This window comes from Silene latifolia, chromosome 11 (assembly GCF_048544455.1).
Source record: "Silene latifolia isolate original U9 population chromosome 11, ASM4854445v1, whole genome shotgun sequence".
NCBI classification, from domain to species: Eukaryota; Viridiplantae; Streptophyta; class Magnoliopsida; order Caryophyllales; family Caryophyllaceae; genus Silene; species Silene latifolia.
In genome coordinates this window covers 10,035,215-10,059,928 of record NC_133536.1, presented here as the reverse complement: position 1 = coordinate 10,059,928, position 24,714 = coordinate 10,035,215, and the positions used below count along the sequence as shown (strand labels likewise).

Genomic DNA, 24,714 nt, shown 5'->3' with positions numbered 1-24,714 from the left:
CTATATTGTATAGATATACTAAAATTTGGTCAATATAACATTTACTAAATAAATAGTTCACGAATCAAGTTGAGTTAGTATTAAATCACAAGTCGTTATCGATTCAAGTTTGAGTTGAATTGGGACAAGAAATAAGGTTTATCTATATCACCTCTGAGTCTAGTTGACTTCAACTTCAACAAATGTTCGATTTTGTCAAGTTTGTATTTCATGCTTTTCAGCTTGGGTTTCTTCGGCCATTGTTATCTTTCATCAATCATATATTATATTAAAGCAACAACCACTTGCCTTATACGTTGCCACGTGGCATCTCTAGGATATTTTGTTAATTTGTCGAATTTATTAAATTGTTAATTATTAATTACTATTAATAAATTAATCCATGTAAAAAGGCAAGTTGTTAATTTGCATAAAATATGGCAGGTATATCTCCAATATCAGGTGTGATTTGAAGATTATTTTCAATTTGGAAATAAAATGCACTTGCCTAAAGATTCCTTTCCACTTAATAATTATCTTTTCATTGCCATTTTATATGGAAGGGTCCCATTCTATTAGGAAATAAAGTTATTTTACCTTAAATGTCGGCCAAATCACCTAACTATAACAAACAATATTAAGAATTTAAGAATTATAAACCAATATTTACAGATAAATAAATACGGAGCATATAACTATTCCAAATCATAACACCCAAAAAAATCATAAAACTTGAAGCATATCTGAACATTTTTTTTTTTTAAAGGTAATGGTTAGAACGGAGGGAGTAATATAACAATATAAAAATCGGGATTATGATACATTCAGTATTTTCTTTAGCTTAGAAGCATATTCGATAATTTAAACTTGACCATATATAGTTATATACATACCGTAGAAAAGATAAGAGTAAATTATACGTCTTCTAAAAATACAAGAAAATACACTTCCAAAATTGGTTTACCATCAAAATTAGAGTTAGGCTCTGTTTGGTAAAACGAACTGAAAATGTATCTGAAACCTGAAAAGGTACCTGGTAACTGAAAAGCTAAATGAAACCTGAAAAGGTAGCTGAAAATTAGGAGTTGATAAGGTAGCTGATTATATAAAAAAATGTTTGGCAAACTAACTAAAAAGGTAACTGATTTTGATGATATTTAATAGAATAGATTTAAAGGGTAAAAACGGAAAATCAAACCAAATCAGGTACCTGAAATCTCAAATGCTACTCTAGGTAGCATTTCATTTCAGGTAACTAATTTGGTTAAATAAGTTATTTGTCAAACGCTTACAAAAAGATAAGGTACCTGAAAGTTTGGTCAAATAAGCTACTTTGACCAAATCAGGTACCTAAAATGCCTTACCAAACGGAGCTTTAGAATGATTAAATTTTCTTTTTTTTCTTTTTTTGTCAAAGATATTACTCCATATTTGGATACAGATCCTATGCAATCATGGTAACCGAGATTATATGAGCATCCCTTATTACTTTGAAATACAAATGCAAATTGTGAAAAAGTCAAATAGGCTAATATAGACAAATATGGTAAATTGCGAGAGTAATAAATCAGGCCAACTACCACTAAGTCCCTCTTAAGACCGTATTATCTGTCTTAAGTTTACGACGGATCAAGTATATACCATTTGTGTATATAAGAATGTAAAGTAAAAATAGTATATTTATCTTATATATATGGGTTTTTCTAACGTGTTCCCTAAGGGCACACATTAAGAAGTCATAAAAGGAAAGATTCTCAGCATAATTTCATGATAAATTTAGAGATGAACTAATTATTGCCATTTTTAATGAAATTATCCTGAAAATCTTTCCTTTTATAACTTCTTAATGTGTTTAGGGCACACGTTAGAAAAACCCTATATGTATAAGCGATATGATACTAGACCCGTCTTAAATGAGAATTTATGGTCAATAAAATCTTTAGTAACTTTATCTTTCGATATAATTTTCTCAATTAATAAGCTAAAAAAAAGGGGAAAAAAAGAACCAACGAAATTTGTCAAAGCTCACTCAATTTAAAAAAAAAAAAAAAAAAAAATTATTGGTATAGGAAGAATGACTTGGTATAGGAAAAACCTTATATCAAGAACAAAATTCCATTAAAGATAAAGTTCTTGATTTTAAAAATTAGTGAAAAATGACTTGGTATAGGAAGAACCTTATATAAAGTTCTTTAATTGCACTTTCTCTAATAAACGAACCTTACACTTTCACTCCAAAAAACAATTATATGTAAGCTCTAATTAATAAATGAGCTATTTTGTTACCACCCGTGCAGTAAGAGTAAGAGTCACCACAAAATCAAAATTCAAAGTTAAGCAAGAAATATAAACCGCGAAAGTGGTAATTAAGCCCCCTAGCTCTGTTCAATTGCGAAATTAAGCCCCAAAAGTTTTATTTGGAGCAATTAAGCCCCTTAAATTTCACCAAAAGTGAAATTCAACCCCATTTTTTAAATTTTCACAAGAATTTTAATTAAAAATATTTTATATTAGTATTAAACAATTTATTAAATAACTAAAAATTACTAATTACAACTTTGCGAATTTCTACATAATTTATTAATCATTGAAGAACACTTTTACATACATATTTAGTAAATTGTCTATATACTATAAAATTCAAAAATAAAACAATTCTCAATATATAATATAAATATAAAAGTTCTAAAACTTAAAATAAAATATTTTATATTTGATAAATTGTACAGTATTAAAAGTGATTTTAATATAAGAATTTGGTGAAAATTATGAAAATGGGGTTGAATTTCACTTTTGGTGAAACTTAAGGGGCTTGATTGCTCCAAATAAAACTTATGGGGCCTAATTTCACAATTGAACAAAGTTAAGGGGCCTAATTACCACTTTCGCGTAATATTAACATTTCATGAAATGATCATTTTAAAATCAAATATCAAAAAATAAATTTTTACAACTTTATGTCTTTTTTAATAATATAAAATAAAAGATATTAATAATTCTGGCAATTTTTACACCATTTACCATCAATTTGACTCCTTCATGATTTTTATTTTATTTATTATAGAAGGATGTAAATTGTACTCAGATTAATAATTAATTGTAAAGTAATTAACATGGCTGAAATTATTACAAAAAAATTATTAACATGGCTGAAATTATTGAGTAAATCATATACATAAAAAAAGTAACAACCTTTCAGGAAAGATAGCTAAGGAGGACTATTTAATCAGATTTTATAATAACTTTTCTAACACTAAGTCTCCCTTAAAACAAATTTGTGATATAATTAATAAGATGATTATAATTAATATATAAGAAGGCAAAATAATAACATTAAGTATCCTTTAAAACTCACATAATTTAACAGATGAAAAGAAAAAAAAAATCATGAAAGTACAATAAATAAAATTACGAGATACTTCGTATACCTTTACTTTTCAAAAGTGTCATCTAGAGTGAACAAGTACTCATGAATTAAACTTAAATTTTCACTCTACATGCTATATATTTAAGATCTACTTAGATTAATAGTTTTAATACTCTACGTTGTCACCCGTGCAGTGCACGGGTTCAAAAACTAGTTTTAGTTGATGCTAAACCAATATTATTAGTTTAGAGCTGACTAATGGGCTAACTAGGTTGGATTCGTGTAGAGTTAATTCCAGTTTGTAAGAGTTTGGATCGAGTCATTTCGGGTCCAGGTAAACTATTATCAAGTTTTTTTTATGGATAATGACTAGTGTGCAACAATAAACGTTCGAGTCAAGTTATATAAGGTCGGGTCAAGCACAGGTCTTAATTTCGGATTCCTAATCGGGTATGAGTCGGATTATTCAGATCGGGTCGTTCAGGTCAGATTAATTCTGTCAGGTCTACCTTAGTTTATAGATTGAGCCGACTTGAAAAGGCTGACCCGAAACCCGAAATCGATCCGAAATACCGCACCCGAATGACACCCGAATTGACCCAACCTGACTCGAATATCACCCGAGCTTTCATGCACCCGTAACATACCTGATCCAAAATGACCCGATCCGAAATCACTCAACCCGAAAATGACTCGACAAAACATAAATTTAATTGACCTCAAAAGACTTGAGATACATTTTTTCTCGTAATCATTCCCGAAATAACCCGATCCGCGTGACACGAAACAGACCTGACCAACAAACCTGTAACCCGAAATGACCAACCCGATCCGAACAAACTCGAAAATTTGAGAAATGCAAAATGGTCCGGTCTAAACCCGACCCGTTTAACCCGTTTGTCAGGTATAGTTTACTAGACAAGTCATTTGGGTCGGGTTTAGCGCTGGTAAATCCGAAGTTGTCATCAGGTTACTTGTAATTTTCCCACCTTCCATCCTCGTATTCGCGCGCCCTTTCAATTCAACAGTCAAAACCCTAATTCCTAATTTCTCTCGCATGCAAGTTTCAGAAATGGCAGCAATTCATCTACTTCGTTCACAAACTTCCCTTCTTAATTCATCCAAATTCAAACTTCTTCCCCCTTCAGTAAACTCTTTAATCATCTACAATCAACACGATCAAAACCCTAATTCCTCTCGCCATTTTCGCCCAATTCATTCAATTACCCCCAAATCATTTCCCGAATCGCCTCTCATCGACGTCAATGGCGCATCCGAAGAACCAACTTCTGAACCGAGCGTTAGGGGCTGGTCAACCTTCAGTTCTCCTCAGAGTACCCCAACAAATTCAATTAAGGGTGTAGGTAGTGGTGGGGAAGAGGAGTCGAGGATTCGAGTGAACTTGTCGCCGAATGTGGCGAAGAGTGTCGTTTCGAGGGATTTTGTAGCGGGAGGGAAGAAAGGGAAGAGTAAGATTCATTGGGTATGTGCTGATTGTGGACATAGCACAGCTCAGTGGTGGGGAACCTGTAGATCATGTAATAAAATTGGGACTTTGAAGCAGTTTTCGGTGTCGGAAAACGAGATTTCTGGGAAAATGATGAAGTCGTCTTGGTTGCCTGAGCAAATGGTTGGGCAAAATGAGCCGGTTAGGTTGGTGGATGTGAATCGAGGGATTAATCATATGGAATGGCGCATTCGATTGTAAGTTGTATGTTTTGGCTATGGTTATGTTCAATTTGATTGCTTTCATTAGGTGTAGCTAGGCCGGGAGTTCAATTATATCGGATTTAGTGTTCGGGTTTTATGTTGATCAGTGGTGCAATTCTAGCAGCCTAGACTTAACAGTTATATTTAATGATGTTATGTTATTTGTAAGAGTGAATATTTTGCAAAATGCTGAAAATTGAGGTATGATTTGGCTGATTTCAGGTCTGGCTTGCTCGGATTGGAAGTTAATAGGGTGCTTGGTGGCGGTGTTGTGCCAGGTACAGATTGAGTGTCTAATTGTGTTATGTTGCCTTTTATGTGTTTTTGACGAATTCTGGCTCTGTATTTTTTTGTTTATTTACGTTGGCTTACATGTCTTTGGCGCCTTTAACAATAGTTTGAATGTGGAAACCTGGTAAATGACTGAGATAGCGTGGTTGATACTTTATTTGGAAATTATTATCTCAACCAAAAGCCTACACTTATTGTTGAGGCTTAGTCAATGAAGTTATACCTTCATGTTCTGTCTCTCTCACGTGTGCATGTATGTTGGGTTTTACCAAATTTTCTTCCCCCGTTCATCTCTTTCATTACTCGTTACAAACTATGTGTACAAATAGAGAATTGACATAAACATGTTCATTCTACTTGCATGTTAATGTATCAGCGCGAGGCTTCAAGGGATAGCGCAGTTGGTGACATCCCCATTAGACAATTGACTAAAACATTATCTCATGGTTGGCTCCTTTTTTTATGGAAGGTTGTGTCCCCTGTTTTCCTTTGGGAGAAAGCTCTTGATTTGTCGTACAAGATTCTCTCTTGAAAATTACTCCCTCCGTCCCGATCATTTGTTTCTCTTTTTTCATTTATAGAGTGTCTTGATAATTTGTTTACCTTTCTATTTTGAAATGCTTGTTATGGGTAATTTGATCACCCACATACATCTTAATCCACTTGTCATCCAATGAGCATAAGTACAAATGGTCCGCTCCTCCCTCCTTTGTCTTTGTGCCAAATTCAAAGGTAAACAAATGACTGGTAAGTAGGGAGTACATTGCTTTGCCTTCTGATTCTCTAGCTTCTAACAAGCTTTACATTATTGCAGTTCCCCAAGATGAGCTTGCTTCGAATGTAACTCTTTTAACAAAATTTCTTGCGATTTTTTATAGGTTCATTGATTTTGGTTGGTGGTGATCCTGGTGTGGGCAAAAGTACATTGGCATTACAGGTGTGATCCCTTTTATTAAACCTGCTTAAATAGTTTATCTCGGGAGATTGCGCTAGAGTGCTGCAATATTGTATGTTTCACTAAGTTATGTTCAAAATGAAGATGGCTGCACTTGTAGCAGTGAGCAGTGATGTTGGAGGAGCAGCGCCTGTTCTCTACATATCTGGTGAAGAGGTTAGTGCACTAGAAGCAACACCACCTTTCATTATTCTACTGTTTTAGTGCTGCTAAATTTTAAAGGAGAGAGAGCACCTATTATGCTGGGGGCAAGAATATCTCCCATCCCGGGAAAGGCCTAATGATATACTTTAAAGCAAGCGAAGAGTACAAGACAAGGTGGGTAGAACATTTCAGCTTGCATAGTATTGGTAATGGACTTGACTAAAAGAGAGTGAATGTTTGGTTCAAAATGAGTAAGGGATATTTCATGGCATTGAACTTCGGTTTCAATCTTGATCTTAGGTTCGGACGCCACACCTTCATTTCAATCGTGTCGCTTAAAAATGCGGCTGATATATTGCCTTAATATGAAGTCGCGGTAATCTTCAAGACCTTAGAACTGGTCGTGCGGCGTTGTTGCAGCTCTAATTTGTTTCTATGGAAGTTTTACTTTGATGCTTTTCAGTAGTCATGAAGGGGTTTGGCTATTGAAAATATCTTTACAATACGATCTACTCCCTCCCATCCAAACCAAAGGTAACATGGGAGGGAACAAGTTTTAAGAAAATAGAGAAAAGGTAAGGGTAGTATTGGAATTAAAATAGGGCCACTTGTAGCTTGATTAAAAGAGGGCCACAAACATGATGACATTTTATGTAAATAATAAGGGTGTATGAGGAGTTTTTAGTAATGTTTTTTTTACCAAAAAAGGAATGGGTAGTTTGGTTTGGATGGTCCGAATACGGTAAGTGTTACCTTTGGTTTGGATGGGAGGGAGTATTAGATTACCTTTCAATTTATGGATTCCAACCTTTGATGGCACATCTGACTTTGATTTTGTTTAGTTGGGAATTGTTAATGACATGTTGAAACCTTCTCTGTTTTGACTATTTGAACCTGACAATATGCTAATTATATTTTCTTCTCTAGAGTGTTGAGCAAATTGGAAATAGAGCAGATCGGCTGAGCATCGATACAGAAGAGCTTTTCCTTTATTCAAGCACTGATATTGAGGTTGGTTAGAGCTAATTGTGTCTGTATTTAGTTGCTTCTTGCTTATTCCTCAATTGTTGCCTTGGGACTTCCTTTACGGAAGCAGTTGGTTAGAACTTAGAACAATTTATCACTCTATTGGATGGGGTTTAAGTTTGCTGCATTAAGGCATCTCTTTTTGTTCTTTCTGATACGTTTTTATCAAGTTCTTTCAACAATTTGCTACAAGTTTATCAGTTTATTTTCCCCCCAATATAGCCATGTCGTATAATTGTCGAGACTCATTGCATGCTTAGAAGCAAACAAAAACTTCACCTTTTGTTTTATCTTACACTTGCTATTTTCTCATCAGGTGTTCTATTGATGGCTATATTGATATTTCGAATGGCTGGAAATCTGGTTTCATTAAATCCTAAATCCGCTGTTCTACAACTGCAAAGTCTAAGGTGTTATACCTTTTCCTGCAGGATATTTTAGAAAAGGTGCAAGTGCTTTCCCCACGTGCTGTCGTTGTTGATTCCATTCAAACTATGTATCTAAAGCCGGTGACTGGAAGCCCTGGCGGGATGGCGCAGGTATGAATGTATGATTAATTGGAACACTAATCCAAATACCATCTTACTTTCCCTCTTTTCAGGTATTTCTTCTGGGATTTATGGACATAATTACATAAATATATCCGAAGAATCAAAGTATGCTCAGATGATTAAAAATTACATTTCTGATTCTTTATCTGCTAGATTTTAGTGTGCTTTACCTCAAAGTACAAGTTTTCTATTAGTATCATCCCCCCTATACTAAAAGAATAAGAGATTACTAAATTTTCCCCGCCTAAATGAATTTGTCTATAATTAGATTTCACTATATCATACTATCTGACATTATTTTAAACAATAAATAACTCTATTCCATTTAAACATGGTATAATATTTTTTCAATTTGCATAGACATATTAATAAGATAATCTGATTTTGTTACATCAATAAAATTGCACTAATTATACGTATGATGGGATAGAAATATTTAATTGTTATTATTTTAAAAACTAAACACGATCATCACGAACATTTTTTTAGCACACACTTCCTAAATAATTTTATTATTCTGTCTTTTGATACAAACTTATACTACAAGTTAGTAGTATTTATAGACATTTTTACTTCTAAAATGAAAAAACTTAGTAATTATATGTTTTTATCTTTCACTTTAACTTAATATCTATCCCTGCTCCCTAATATGTGAACATTTAAATTTTGGTTAATTTTTTTATTTAACATATACGGAGTACATAAGTATATTTATTATAAAGTACTATATCTTACCTGATTGTATTACCAATGTCATCACTTCACGTTTATATTACTCCTTTAGTGGATATAATAATATAACAACAATAGTTTTTAAAAATACAGTTTCGTAAAATCGACAATCTTATTAGGAGTAAAAGTGTCTCTTTTCTACTTTTTAATACAAAACATTACTAATAGTAAATTTAATGGTTAAATTTCAAATGGAGTTATACCAGTGATATAATTGTTTAATTCTCTAACATCTTTATCTAAAAAACTATGCATTCGCGCGGGATCTATATTAGTTATTACCAATAATCTTATAAAAAAATCACACTCTCGATGTCCCGGTCAATTGTTGTCCTTTGCCTTTTGGACACTATTCATAAAGGAAGAGAATCCTTTAAATAATTTCCAATGCACAACACCAAATATAGTCATGAGGGATCTTGTTTGATTCGTCTTAATGAGTACGTTAAGATTATCAAAATTTTATAATTTTCACACTTATGTAAGTAAAGATATTTACGAAATGAAATGAGCATTAGCAAACATGTAAAAGGCAAAGGACAACAATTGACTAGGACAAATGGAGTAATAATCATTGATATTTTGATTATAACACTTGAAGATGATTTCGTCTTATGTATATTTTGTTGCAGGTGAAGGAATGTACTTCAGCATTGCTTCGTTTTGCAAAGAAGACAAATATTCCTGTTTTTTTGGTAAGAAACGGGTTTGATAGTGTCACATGGTTTTTCTGACTCATTTTTGTAAGGATATTGCGTACACATATTACTCAACGCTCTACGCTTTTTACCAAATTACCCCTCATTTTTCTTCCACGCTTTTTACCAAATTACCCCTCATTTTTCTTCCTCTCAAATAGTTTCAGAGATCTTTTTTCTTTCCCTTCTTATCTCTCCCGCCGCCACCCGATCCATTACCACCCACCATGTCTTGCCTTCTCTACCGCTGCTCCCACCTGCCAATCCCCGCCTCCACGCCTATGGTATCGTGTTGAATTTTCTTTTGAACAAATAGAAGGAAAAAAAACACAATGTACTCCGATGTATTGCACGAGAATTTTTTTGAGAAAATAGAGTGTCAAATGAAAAATTTTACTATTTAGAGGGGAAAATAAAATCAAACCACCAAAAACATGTGGTGGTATTGCATTGTAATTTCGGCTAAGTTTTCTGTTAGCTTTAACTTCCCGTCTATGTTACTCCGACACTTCATTTAGCTGCCGTGTCCCGTGTCCGACACCTATCTGTCCGACACCGACACAACACTTCGACGCTTCATTTTAGACCCAAAAACTGAAAAATTCTCACAAAATGGCTGTATCCGACACTCGACACGTGTCAGACACGGGTGTCGGAGAGTCGGGGTAACACCGCTTCCCGTCAACTTCATCTTTCTCACCATTAATCTTCATCTTCGTCACTCATGTCTTTATTACTTGGCTCACATTTTCATATTTTGCACCCATTAATTTTTATTGTAAATGATCATCCAATCTTGTTTTCTCGCACTACCCATACCTTTCCTATCTTTCAGTTACAAACCCTAAAAAAAGTAAACTCAGACCTATTTAGAAGTATCCGACCCGGGTACGTGTCCTAGTGTCGGACTCGGCTATTTTTATGAAAAATATGCATATTTTGGTTCAAAATGAGGTGTCCAAGTGTCATACCCATGTCCGAGTGTCGAGTGTCGGACACGGGTACGCGAGGGAGTTAGGAGAGTCGGAGTAACATAGCTAGCCAATACAATCAATTTTTAACCCATTCTGATACCACCGCTTTTGGTGGTACACTTGTACTGATTGACCGAGTATGAAAGCTGTAATATACATGCTCAAGACGGCTTTATACATATTGCAAGTCCTCAGTCTAGCTTTGTCTTACAAATTACAATATTATTTTTTCTCTGTGACAGATTGGACATGTAAACAAAAATGGAGACATTGCAGGACCTCGTGTTCTGGAGCACATTGTTGATGTCGTTTTATATATGGAGGTTGGTTTTGCCTTCTTCATTTGTAATATTCTCGAAGTTTCTCTTCCTCTTCCTCTTCTGTTTCTGTACTTCCTTATTCGACTTAAATCCTTTTGTTCGGCTGTTTTCTCGCCAAAGGAACTGCAAATTTTTTAATAGTCTCAAGAAAGTATCACTAGACTAGAAGATTCAAATATATAATTCATATCATACCATGGATTAGGCTTTAAAATAGCGCATTACTTGGGCCTAGTGGGTAGAATGTGCATATGTTACTCCGTCGCTTCAGTTAGCTGCCATGTCGCGTGTGCCATACAACACGAACATCGACACTTCTTTAGATCACACAATAGAAAACTTCGTGCAATAGAGCCGTATCCACACTGACACTTTGTCAACATGGTGTTGGAGAGTCAGAGTAACCCAGGAATGTGCATCCAGTAACCCTACATTAAAAGGGCTGAAGGCCATGAATCCATGATTGTCCATTGATTGGTGGTGGTGGAGGGTGATCTTACATGACAAACTAGTTTAGGACCCGTGCAATGCACGGGCATAAATAAAAGAATATTTTCAAAAAATTAAATTGAAAATTATAAAGTTTGTGTATATATAGTATTATATTTTACCCATGCACATTATATAGTAAATACTGTATTAAATTTATTGTTATGTTATTGAATGAAGCTAACAAGGGTCTCTAGAGATTGAAAATTAAAGAATCAATCTCCAACACAAAAATTATACGGAGTACGAAACAAAAATTGTACTCTGCTACTGTTGATATTATTACCATGCCTACAAAACGACCTTACATTTGAAAGTTGCGTAATTAAGACTTTGTAAAGTTGAAAAAGAGTCATTTGTATTGATTTTTCAACGGAAACACAAATAGTTTTATGATATAATTGTTACGTAATTACATGCTGCAATGGCAATGGACTTGTATTCATCACTTGTTGTCCTAACTTGAATTAATATGCATATATTTGAAGCTACACAAAATAATAGGTAAACACAAAGTATATATTGATTGGATACTCTTCTAGTACTTTATCACTTTATGGAAGAACACAAACATTACACCATTGTTTAAGGAAGTCACTCAAGTCAGTATGGCAGTACACAATCTTCTTGCTTGCTTCATCTGATGACAAACCTTCTTACCACTCGTTATCTACAGTTTGAAGCAAAAGTTTTCAGTTACGTTGAAAATCTAAAATAAATATGCCATCAGAAATTACCAACCAATCAGCAGAAGTAGTTAATGGTAGTCAATAAAGAAAAAAATAACCACAAGCTCATGACCGCTATAGCAGTGTCTTGTTCACATGATGATCGATATTTATAAAATTTTAGAAAATAAATAATTAGGAGTGCGAGATAACATTACAATACAGTTTATTTTGGTACAAGTAACGTTACAATACACGATAATGAGGAGACTAACTCATATCATGTTCCATTTCATTGCTCATCAAATTTGCAAAATGAGCGAGTGAGATTCAACAATTGCACATACTCCCTTTTCATCCTTCTCCAGTAAAATTGCTCTTCTCTTCGCACATTACACAAAATTCCCGACCTGTGTCTATCTTTGTTATCTACAAAATTTTAATGTATGTAACATAGCGTAGTCGTCTAATAAAGCTTCAAGTTTTAACAAAGATTGAAAGTCAATGCTAAAGCAACAATAGGAAAAGAATAACCCATTTCACAGACCTAACTAAAATTATGACAAAAGAAAATGAATATGACAAATCACCAATTTAAAAAATTTAATAAAAAATCTGAAACAAATAAGACACATTAAAAGGAACAAAGATATAAATTTTACGGAGTAAGAAACTTGCTAAATGCTAACATAAACAGTAAGAGTAAAAATGACTGATTTTGAATTGGATTCTTCTTAACCGTATTGTTTCTTTTAAACTTGTTAAATACGACGGAGAAACATCAAAGTAGGAGCTTAAACGATTTTTTGAAAGGCTGATTTGTAATTCAGGTTGACTTGAACGTAGAGGCCTGAAGAATATATAGTTAGGACTTAGGAGAGCTATGAAGAGCGAATAGGAGTCCGCTAGAAGGGTCGGACACATGTGCGTATCCAAGTGTCGGACACGGCTTTTTTATGAAAAAATGTCAAGTTTTTTGGTCTAAAATGAAGTGTCCGAGTGTCATACCAGTGTCCAAGATCAAATGTCGGACACGGGTACGTGAGCTGAAGTGTCGAAGTAACCTAGTTTCAGAACCAAGAAATTATGGCAGAATATGGACAGTTTTTTTCGGGTTTTGAAAAGTTTGGAGGCCAGATGCGAAGAGATTGGAAATGAACGATTTGAGAGAGGGAAGGCCGGAAGGGGGAGCATATTAAATTACGGTTAAGAAGGTAGTGGGTGTTTAGGGTTTGATTTTGAGATGCACCTAGTTGTACATCAGTTATCAGGAGATTTAGGGGAAATTTTGGGTGGGGTGTGGTAGGCACGTGAGTAAGATAGGCGGGAAAAGCAAAATGGTAAAGTTTCTTATTTTATTATTTTATATAGATAGATGGAATTCTTGGCTCTTCTCACAACAAGGAGTTGCAAATTTATGTTAATTTGCAGATTCATCTTATTTCTTGAAACTTGGAAGTAAAGGTTACGCTAGTATCACAAGAAAGCTAACTCAAGTTTGATCTTCTAGAATAATACGTGTGCATATTTGGATAAATAGCTTGGAAGGAATGAATAAAAAAGTTATCCGCAAAACCAGCTTGGGTATATGAACAAGAAGATTGAAGTAATTAAAGAGGATACATTACACGCAGCTAACATTTCTACTTCTTTACTATTAATAGTATACACATCCATTGGTCAAATTCCTACGACTGAAGTAATTAAAGAGGATACATTACACGCAGCTAACATTTTCACTTTTTCACTATTAATAGTATAGACATCCATTGGTCAAATTCCTACAGACAATACCTTGGAATCAAAATTCTCCGAGTTTCTGGATTTTAAAAATTAAAATTAAGAATCTGCTTGTGATCTACTGATAGGTTGGGTGGAAGCTTAGTTGTCAAGTTCTGTGTGCATCTGGTGTTTCTTCCTGCAAGTGCTGTTAAAATACATGTTTCTGTTGACAATGTGAATGTCATCACCATTTCATGCAACGCCACTTAATGTCTGCTGATGACAAGATAATTAAATACATCAACTAGACATTAGATCTTCTGCGCCCTAAACTTTTCAATATTCTCAGAAATTATGTTGGTATGTCTCTTATTCTGTTTTTTCATACAACCCATTTATTGTGATCCTGCAGGGAGATAAGCACTCATCACATCGCTTGCTTCGTTCCGTTAAAAACCGTTTTGGCTCCACTGATGAGGTAATATACTATTTTTCTTTTCTAGACCTCACCTGATTTTTCTGATTTCGAATTGTTCAGAATTTTATGAATTCTTGTGTAGCGTTTGGTTGTTTTATTATCCATGTGCAATAATGCAACTGTCATACAAACTACAAAACTAATCATTTGCATTTTCGAATCTTGTTTGCGATTTTATTAAGTTTTCTGGTCCATCCCATTGTCTGGATTTGCTTGAATATAGCTTCGTTATTCTCACATACTAATACTTAAAGCTTTTAGAATTTATGATGTTTTTTGGTGAAATGAAGAATCCCTGAAGTGATTGTCTGTTGTCATATGGTCATAAATAGTATCTCAATCATGAATCTTTACTTAAGACATTAGTCACTTTATTCCACTTTTGTTGTCCTACTTTCTATTTTGCGATGATTTAAGAAAAAGTTATGCAGAAGGCGATAATATTGAAAATCCACTCTTTTCCTTACTCAAAAATCAAAAGAGTAAGGACGCAATTATTTTGGAAAAAAATGAGAGGGTGAAGGGGACAGTGGCGGATCTTGAAAAAAATTCTTACGGGGGCCAATCTGGATTAAATCGACTACTATTGTAGTCTTTCCGTTCTAATTTTTAGCTTTCATTATTATAGCTTCTCAAAAAAAAAAAGGCAAATAAATCATTTGCACGAAGGGGGTATTATTGAAATAATTAAAATGTAGTCAAATTAAATTAAAAGTATAAAAAAAATCGATGTCTATTATATGGTGTTTTTGTTGTTATTTTAGACATTTTCAATTCAACGTAAATGTAATTCCTTTCTCCCGATGATTTGTTTACCTTTGATTTTGGCACAAAGACCAACGAAAGAGGAGGGAACCATTTGTTTGGTGACAAGTGAACTAAATTGAGTGTTGAGGATCAAATTGTTCATCAAAAACATTCCCAAAATAGAAAGGTAAATAATTGATTGAGACACCCTAATATGGAATAGGTAAACAAATTGTTCATCAAAAGCATAAGTATACAAGAACCAAACGAAGAAATGATTTGGCCCTGCGCAGGTCAAGGGAGATCCGCCTCTGGAAGGGGACAATAAAATTGGAATAGAGGGAGTACAAAACTAACCCGACCCTGTTGATGTGACCCAAAACGACTTGAATCGAAATTACCTATACCTTAAATGACCTTGCCCAAAATAAACCGGACCTATAATGACCAGCCCTTCAGATCTACCTTAAATGGCCCCGCTTCTCTTTCTTAACCCCATCCACTTTTTCAGAAGAGGGTAAAAATCACTGGTGATTGATCCAATGTTTCTGCTGTATATTTTCCATTGGTTCACACGGTCTGACAGTCTTAACATTGTGAAAATTCAGTGCAAATACTTTCATATGGCTAAACGAGTAAATGCTAGAATATTCATCGATAAAATGTCAATAAGATTGAAGGCAAAAAATAGCAGTTTGAGCCCGTGCCATCTGTAGCTTGCTAACTTCTCTATATGTTAAACTTGAGATACATGCGGGAGTCGGGACCCTCTTAATTTATTCTACTCGTTTTTAAGTACTTTTTCCCCCTTGCAGAAGCATCAATGTGTTTGATATGCTTCTCCTAGTTTTCTTAATTGAGCTCTTCCCTGAGCATAACTTCATTGCAATACATGGTACAGAGTAGTATTTTTACGAGGAATTCTGAATGATAATGAAATTTGTTGGAGATTCTTTAGTGAACGTCATCTTTATTGTTTTGCTTTCATTTTATTAATTGGCTCGGTATTCTGAGCACTCATATTCCTACAACAAGATGAGCTGCTTGATTATTCACGTGTCTATTCACTCCTGGTTGCAGCTGGGAGTTTTCGCAATGTCAGTGTCTGGACTCGAAGCTGTCGCAAATCCTAGTGAGATGTTTTTAAGTGAAGAATATTCAGATTCAGAGCACTTAGCTGGACTTGCTATTGCTGTAATTATTGATGGGTCTCGATCTTTTCTTGTTGAAGTTCAGGTAATTTACAGATCTGGTCATGGTTCTAAATATTGCCTGCAACACCGAAGTGCAATTAAGTTATCAAGGTTTGGAAGGTTAGCGTGACCACATTTTGAGGCGGTATCGACCACATTTATAGAGAACAACCGAGATTAGGCCTCAATGACATAATCCAAATCAAGTCTCTAACCAAGATTTAATATTATGGATCTAAGTGTGGCGTGGAGCCTTAGGCCAATTAAAATATCAATCACATTTGATTGACCGTATCCTATGACTCCTCAACTTTGTTGTCGTAATTGTGTCCGACACAACACTCAAGGAGGACTATGGAATCCTTACTGGATAGTTGCCAAGTTAACAGTTATCTTAGTGGATCCACAAAGAAATCTTGTATTTTAAGATTTACCTTTCATACAGACTTGCATTTCACTTTAAATAAACAGTTTCCTCTTCGTGTCTCAATGTTTGTGCCATGACAAGTCCATCGCTTGGATATGTTGATACATACCCGTGTCCAATACCCATACATGAATCCGATTAATACAATACTGCATCATATCTGTCGGAGCATAGCCTTCTTTTGTATTTTCAGGAAGGATGAACCATTTGCGTCATTTGTATTTGCTTAACCTGAGTTGCTGTTTGGTCTTATGAGCTTAACTTGTAGGCTTTATGTGTTTCCGGACCTGGTTCTACTAGGCATATTAATGGCGTTCAACTAAGCAGGGCTGATATGATTCTTTCGGTATGTCCTTGATCAACAGCTTAATTAAAATGTACTCTAGTATATGAGTTGATCATTTCTTCGTTTGGTTCTCGTATACGTATGCTGCATGTGCAGCTTTTGACTTTCAGTTTTGCATTTGGATGTTGTTTGGGTTCAGTTAACAATTACTCTGTACTTCCTAGGCTCGAAAGGTTTTGGTCATACATATATGTTGATGGGGGTTAATCATTAGTCAAGGTCCTCACTGTGAGTTCTATGACTTGTATTATTTTGTCAAGGGCCCTTGAGTTTTTGATTTTTATCTCTAAGACCAGTACCCTTACTTAACTTTCCACTATTCTTTCGCTTTAAAATATGATGCAATAAAGCAAAATGGCTAACAAATATTTTTGCGCCTCCTATATTGTCAAGCTGCAGCCAATGGATGCAATTGTTGATGTTATTTTCCTTGTGGGTCATTGAGAAACCTTTCCTTAGTTATTAGTGTTACATTCTTTTAGGTAACATTGGCTAAATTAGACACTGTTCTTAGGGGAATTGGTAAACTGGATTTGTGAGAGTGAGCGAGAGTCCCTGTATTATGTAATTTGGAACAAACATTAACTAGGCGCAGCATATCTGATGGTCGTTGATACTTTTGTTTAGTTGTAACCTTCATGAGTGAAAGACAACTCACTGATGCTTTGTTCTTTTACTTGCAGGTTCTTAAGAAGCAAGCGGGACTAAAGATTGACGATCATGTAATCATTCTTTGCTTATTGCTTTGTCTTATCATGTTCTCTTCTATAGCGTTTAGTATATTTTTTGTACTGTACTTTCTGATAGGCTCTAAAGTCAGCTTTACATCTATTACTAGAGTGATTTGTGAGGGTAAGGTTTTGTACATTGGGACCTTGTCCACCCGGTTCATTTGTGAGATCCCTAAACGCGAGTTCAACTGTAGAATTCGACATGCAAAAACTAGGGTATATGTTATAGAAAAGGGTTTGTATTGATTGTGCAAGGATACAATGTACTGATGATTTACATTGGTATTTATACTAACTAGAGGATCTCTAAATTAGGATAGAATATGGAGCCTATAGACAAGATTAATATACTATCTATATTTACTCAATATTATTATTTACTTTGCTTGATTTGTGAAGATATGGAGGATAAAGAGTGATCTTGGTTAATACTCCCCCTCAAGATGGACTTCGGAGGAAGAAGACCAATCTTGTCGCGTAGTTCTTGAAAACGGGGCTTGTGAAGAGGTTTGGTGAGCGCGTCAGCTAGTTGATCTTTGCCCGCAATGTGTTGAATTCGAATGTGACCGAGTTGTAATTGTTCACGAACAAAGTGAAAGGCAAGAGCCATGTGCTTCATTCTTGAATGAAATACGGGATTCTTGGCATAGAGGGTTGCAGACATATTATCACAGTAGATAGCGGGTGCTTTGGTGGTGACTATGCCGAGTTCAGTGAGCGGTTCGCGACCGAGAGAGTTTCGATGGTAGTGACGGCGAGACAAAGCAATGCGGAATGCAGCTTGATAGTAGATAGAGCTAGGCCACGTTGTTTCTTTGATGACCAGGAGATTGGATTGCGTCCTAGGTAGATGAGATAGCCAGTGGTGGAGATGTATGATTGTTTGTCACCTGCAAAATCAGCATCACAGAAGGCGTGGAGACAAAGAGGTGAGGTTCGATAAAGTTGGAGGCCATGGTTTTGGGTGCCTTGAAGATAGCGAAACGAGCGTTTGAGCGATCCGGTGTGTGGGCGTGGGGTGATGAAGAAAGCCGAGCTAGACGGTTGTGATGAAGAAGCGAATGTCGGGTCGTGTGAGAGAGAGATATTGTAGGCTCCCAACGATTGCGCGATAATCCGAGTGATCTTGAATTGGTTTTTGATCTTCACGGATAAGGTTTATGTCCGTGGCAATAGGGGTGTTGATAGGTTTTGCTTCAGACATTTTGTACTTTGTTAGTAAGTCGTATACGTATTTTGACTGATTTAGGTGAATGCCGAGAGCATTGTGTACTACCTCGATGCCAAGAAAATAAGAGAGCGGTCCTAAATCTTTTATTGAGAATCGGTTAGCTAAATGTGTTACAAATTGTTGTATGTGAGTGTGATTTGGACCAGTAATAATAATGTCGTCGACGTAGACTAGCATGAAAATACAGGTTGTTTTGGTGTTGAGAAGAAATAGGGAAGAGTCCGATATTGACTGTTTGAAACCATAGTTGACAAGGTATGTTTTGAGTTCGGTATGCCAGGCGCGAGGTGCTTGTTTTAAGCCATAGATAGCCTTGTTTAGCTGACATACGAAGGTAGGATTAGCCGAGTCAACGAAGCCTTGTGGTTGGGCCATGTAAACATTGTCAGTTAAGGTGCCTTGTAAAAACGCATTATTTACATCTAGTTGTCGAAGGGTCCAATTTTTGGTGACTGCCAGAGAAAGAATGAGTCGTACGGTGGTTGGTTTAATCACCGGACTAAAGGTTTCAGTATAATCGATGCCAGGTCTTTGGTGAAATCCTTTAGCCACAAGGCGTGCTTTATGTTGTTTTAGGGTACCATCGGGATTATATTTAATGCGATATACCCATTTGCAGCCGACGATATTGTGAGAGGGTTGTCGAGGTACGAGAGTCCAAGTTTTATTACGGACAAGAGCGTCATATTCTTCTTGCATAGCATGACGCCATGGAGGAAGAATAAGAGCCTGTTTCACCGTGTTTGGTAACGAATGAGTGGTGGTGGAAGCGTGAGCTAGGTTCGCATATCGAGGATTGGGTTTGCGAATATTATTTTGAAGGCGAGTGACTACCGTGCTTGGAGGTTGTGAGTTCGGTGTGGGTGTGGTGGCCGAGGTGGCTGAAGGTGTGGTAGATGCCGAGGGTGTAGCTGTTGATGAGGGAGTGGCGGTAGTTGGTCGACGAGTATACACTTGATGAATGGGATGTCGGGATTGGTTAGGAGCTGGTGGCACGGTGTTAGTGGCACTATTTGGAGGTTGTACTAAAACAGGAATAATAAGGCTACACCATTCATCAGGATTTGTATGAGTAGAATTAGTTGGTACGTTCGAGACGAGACGTTGGTAAGCAAATTCATCTTCAATAAATCTGACATGACGAGAAGTGTAGATACGATTGGTTTTGGGATCAAGACAGTGGAAAGCACTTTGAGTTGTAGAATATCCTACGAAAATGCATGGGGTTGAGCGATAATCGAGTTTATTTTTGGTATAGGGCCGAAGCCATGGATAACATAAGCAACCAAAATTGTGTAGGTTTTCATACTTTGGGTCGACATTGTGGAGCTTGAAGTACGGGGTTTGGTTGTTTAAAGTTCGAGTAGGTAGACGATTGATGAGATAGGTGGCAGTACTAAACGCGAAAGGCCATAAGGTGGTTGGGAGGCCTGCGTGGGATAGTAGTGCTAGCCCGGTTTCAACAATGTGACGGTGACGTCGTTCCGCGTATCCATTATGTTCGGGGGTGTGAGGCGGAGAGGTTGAATGACTTACACCGTTATCGAGTAAGGCGGGGGTTAATTTTTGGAATTCTCCACCATTGTCGGAGAAAAAATGTTTAACGGTTGTATTAAAATATTTTTCAACAAGAGCCTTAAACCTGAGAAATACTTGCGCGGTTTCGGATTTTTGTTTTAACGGAAATAACCAAATGTATTTAGTAAAGTGGTCTACGAAGATAACATAGTACTTATATTTTTCGCGTGATAGGACGGGACTTGTCCATAGGTCCGAGTAAATTAATTCGAGTGGTTTAGTGGTTTTGAACGACGAATTTGCGAATGGTAATTTGGTGCTTTTACTGATATGACATGAATTGCAAAACGAAAAATCGGAAAAAGGAAATGTTGCATTTTTATTGATTTGTTTCATTACATCATAAGTCGGGTGTCCTAGTTTATGATGCCATGAAAGAGGAGTTGAGCTTTTCTTGGTGTAGTAGGCGTGAGGTTGGTGCGGGCTCAACTCGTAAATCCCGTCTTTAGCCTGGCCCTGGAGGAGTATCGTTCCCGTCGAGATTTCCTTTACAATAAACGAAGATGATGAGAAAATTACATATGCATTATTTTCTTGACATAATTGTGAAATAGATAAAATGTTACGAGATATACGAGGCACATGTAAAACATTCGTAAATTTGAGCGATGAGAAAGGTAAGCGAAGCGAACCTATATTAGCAATGTCCAACGAGGAACCGTCTCCATAAAAAAGGTTGTGCGGGCCGAGATAAGGGGAATGGAGGGCAAGAGTATCAAGGTCATGTGTGACGTGGTGGGAGGCCCCACTGTCGAGCAGATAGTTGGGGTTGGGGCCGAGGTTATGGGCAGTGGCGGTGTTGGCCTGGGGTGCTGCCTGGTTGTTGCGGGGTGGTGGAGAAGGAAAGACAATGTTAGGAAATAATTTCCTAAAGAAGGGGCAATTGGCAATGACATGTCCCGTTTGCCTGCACCATTGACATCGACCCTTAAAGGGTCGTGGGGTTGCGTTGGTGGAGGCCGAGGGTTGGTGGGGCAGGGTGTTGTAGGTGGTGGCAGGCGGCTGGTATTGGTGGCGATGGTTGCCGCGGCTGTTGTTGTTGTTTCGATAGGACAAATTTGCAGTTGGTTGAAATAAGTCGTTTGAAGGTTGTTGTTTTAATAACAATTCATGGTGAAGCAGTTTCTCATGAAGGAGTTCAAAAGAAATTGAGGTATCACGGTTGCGTACGGTGTCGATGACTGGTTTATATAGGTTGTAATCTAAGCCACGAAGGACTTTCGAAATAATGTCATCGGGGTCGACGGTTTTGCCTAGCAGTGCTAGTTGGTCGATGCAAGATTTAAAAACATTGATATAGTCACTGATCGATTGATCAGAGGTTTTGACTATTGAGTCTAGACGGTCTTTTAATTGTAAAATATGCGCTCTAGACGGGTTTGCATATGTGGAAGCGAGGATATCCCACGCTTCTTTGGCCGTGGTGGCTCTCACGATTAGGGCTTGAACGGTGGCACTCAAGGTGCCCATGAGAGCACCCAGAATGAGACCGTCTTGTTTCAGCCATGAGAGATAAGACGGGTTAGGTTTCTCCTGTTTGTCATCACCCGTGATGGTTGGTGATGGGGCGGGTTGGGTTCCGTCAAGAAACCCGAATAAGCTGTATCCAAATAGGATGTTCATGAGTTGAAACCTCCATGAGACATAATTCATGGGGTCTAATTTGACACAGTTGTTAAGGTTGAGAGAGATCAAGGGTGTATTGGTGTCGTGAGGGTTGGGAATGGAGGTTTCTGGATTGGTCATGGTGGCGGGTGTGGTGATGGTGACGGAAATAGGGTTGGAACGTTTGAAGGAGGTGGGTTGCCGAGGTGATAGAAGGTTGTTGATGGATCTTTTAGAGCTCCTAGATACCATATAGAAAAGGGTTTGTATTGATTGTGCAAGGATACAATGTACTGATGATTTACATTGGTATTTATACTAACTAGAGGATCTCTAAATTAGGATAGAATATGGAGCCTATAGACAAGATTAATATACTATCTATATTTACTCAATATTATTATTTACTTTGCTTGATTTGTGAAGATATGGAGGATAAAGAGTGATCTTGGTTAATATATGTTAGAATTCGGGAAAACATAGGGGTACACCGTAGAAAATCCCTTTATGATTTTTTTTCAATCAAAATTATTTAATCGAAAATCCCTTTTACTATTTTTCAATGTTTGGTGTTTTGCAGAGCATTTTCCTGAACGTAATAAGTGGTGTTACTCTGGCCGAGACTTCTGGAGATCTTGCTGTGGCAGCGGCAATTTGTAGCAGGCAAGTTATCACGCCTTGTCAACACATTCCTTTTATCAATTATTTAGAAAGAACCAAAACTTTTTTTTTTCCAAATAGTGGCAATAAGAATATAAGATACGAATATATGGTGGAATAAAACAAAGATGCCCTAATTTCCGCTTCTGTTTTGAGGTAGGAGTAGGCTGACCCAATTACTTTTTCCTTGTGATTAACCATGGCGTTACTCTATTAACACTAGTGATAATCTTGTTTTCATTTGATTGTTAATAACATTTCCTCAAACTGTTCCATCTTTAGCTTCTTGGAGTTCCCTCTTCCTAATCATGTGGCATTTATCGGAGAAATTGGCCTTGGTGGCGAGCTTCGAATGGTAAGCATCTCTTGTTTAACATCTCCTGTTTAATATATGGTGGAATAAAACAAGAAAAGCTACTGCGCCAATGTCACACTATTTTGGAGGTCACTGGCATTTCCATAAATAACGGAGCTGATTCCTCTTGTCTCGTAATTTTTGTTGTTGAAGACGTATTTGGTTCTAAATCATCACTTAATTGCAGGTTTCGAGGATAGAAAAGAGAGTTACTACATTAGTGAAACTTGGATATAAGAAGTGTGTTGTTCCCGCTTCGGCTGGAAAAGCACTAGAAGCCATCAGCTCTGAAATTCAGATAGTCGGCTGCACGAATTTGAAACAAGTCATTGATAAGGTTTTCAGGAGACTAGATTGACTACATACATCGGGAGACGAGACATACTCAATTTCACCATTGTATATCTCACCTTGTAGGACTTGTAAACTGTAGCATTAGGTTAACATATGTAAATATATGGACAAGTATGCGGTATGTCCAGATGTATCTCAATTCTCGAGCTATGAACCAAAGCTTTCAATTTGATTTAGCAGAGAAAGATAGGAGCAAGGAAGGCTAGCCCTTGGCAGTATTCCGATGTGGGAAAATTTTGGTCGAGAAATATCAAGAATTCTTTTGGGTCATTCCCACTAAATTTTGGAATTTGTATTACCTATCTGTGCCGTATTTTGAAGTTTTGCTGATAACTTGTCATTTATATTTATGCTCTGAGAATACACGACTTAAAATGATGGCGAGGTAGTAAACAATTCGCCGTGTACTAAAAATGAATCCAAATCAGAAGAAAATTATGACACTTCTAAGAGTAAGGTAGTTATCAAAAGAACCGTTTTAAGTTTACGGGTGGTAAAATACTAATGGTGCAGGGTGCAAACTTCTACCACAACTTCCATGACAAAAAAATGGAGAATTGATTCGAGGTAAACTAGGCATAAACTTATGTTAGCCTATTGTGCTACAAATTTTGAAATATTTAACGATGCCTTTGTTTATTTCAAGCTTGCCTGCCTATCGGCTATTGCCCATCTTTGTTCATGTTGCTAACTTTCAGTTTGGTCGTACTCCTTCATTTTGTGAACCCAAAACTTAACTTAAGACAGCTTTCACACACGATTAAAATAGAGGTTAAAATATAAAAAGATTGTGAGAGATCTTAAATTAAGACGGTCTTAAGGCTCAAGCAAGACCAAATCTTTTCAAATATTTTGTAGCTGTATACAGTGTATAATACAAGTAATCAACCAACGTTTGACTATGGTAGCAAATTTCTTCAAAACTGCCTTTTTTTTTTTTTGTTTTTCTACGATATACCCCTCCATTTTAGAAATCATCTTATATACCCTCCCTACTTGTTTAAGTAGTCTATAATCATTTTGTGTTGAATATTAGCAAAGGGAACATCCCATGTGTACGTTAGCCAATTAGCCATACTAAACAACGAGAGGGAGGATTATGTTTGTTTGCAAATTGCAAAGAAGAAAAAACTCATTCAACAAAAATTAGAGGGTACAATATACAAAAAAAAAAAGTTGGTTCATATCATTTGACTACCAAAATCAAATAGCCACAATATAAATAAGATGGAGTGTGTATTCTTATTTCTTCATATAATTTGTATAATCATCCGACCCATCACCGTTATAACACAACCCACCTAAAGATGAGATGAGATGTTCACTTTTGGGCCTGTTTTGTCCTCACTTAAGCCCAAAAACACAAGACGTTATTAAAGTGAT

General features: G+C 36.4%; 2 protein-coding genes across 2 annotated transcripts in view; one reads left to right on the top strand and one right to left on the bottom strand.

Annotated features, from left to right (window-relative positions):
• Positions 1-24,714, bottom strand: part of LOC141610956 (uncharacterized) — a 74,768-nt gene that overhangs the window by 40,440 nt on the left and 9,614 nt on the right. The window lies entirely within an intron of this gene.
• Positions 4,355-23,629, top strand: LOC141610955 (uncharacterized). Its single transcript, XM_074429275.1, has 15 exons — positions 4,355-5,050; positions 5,279-5,334; positions 6,226-6,284; positions 6,387-6,458; positions 7,374-7,457; positions 7,904-8,011; positions 9,388-9,450; positions 10,670-10,750; positions 14,039-14,104; positions 15,932-16,087; positions 16,740-16,817; positions 17,501-17,539; positions 22,543-22,625; positions 22,905-22,977; positions 23,165-23,629. Exons 1-15 carry the CDS (start codon positions 4,404-4,406, stop codon positions 23,333-23,335), a joined length of 1,836 nt encoding a protein of 611 aa, XP_074285376.1. The 5' UTR covers positions 4,355-4,403; the 3' UTR covers positions 23,336-23,629.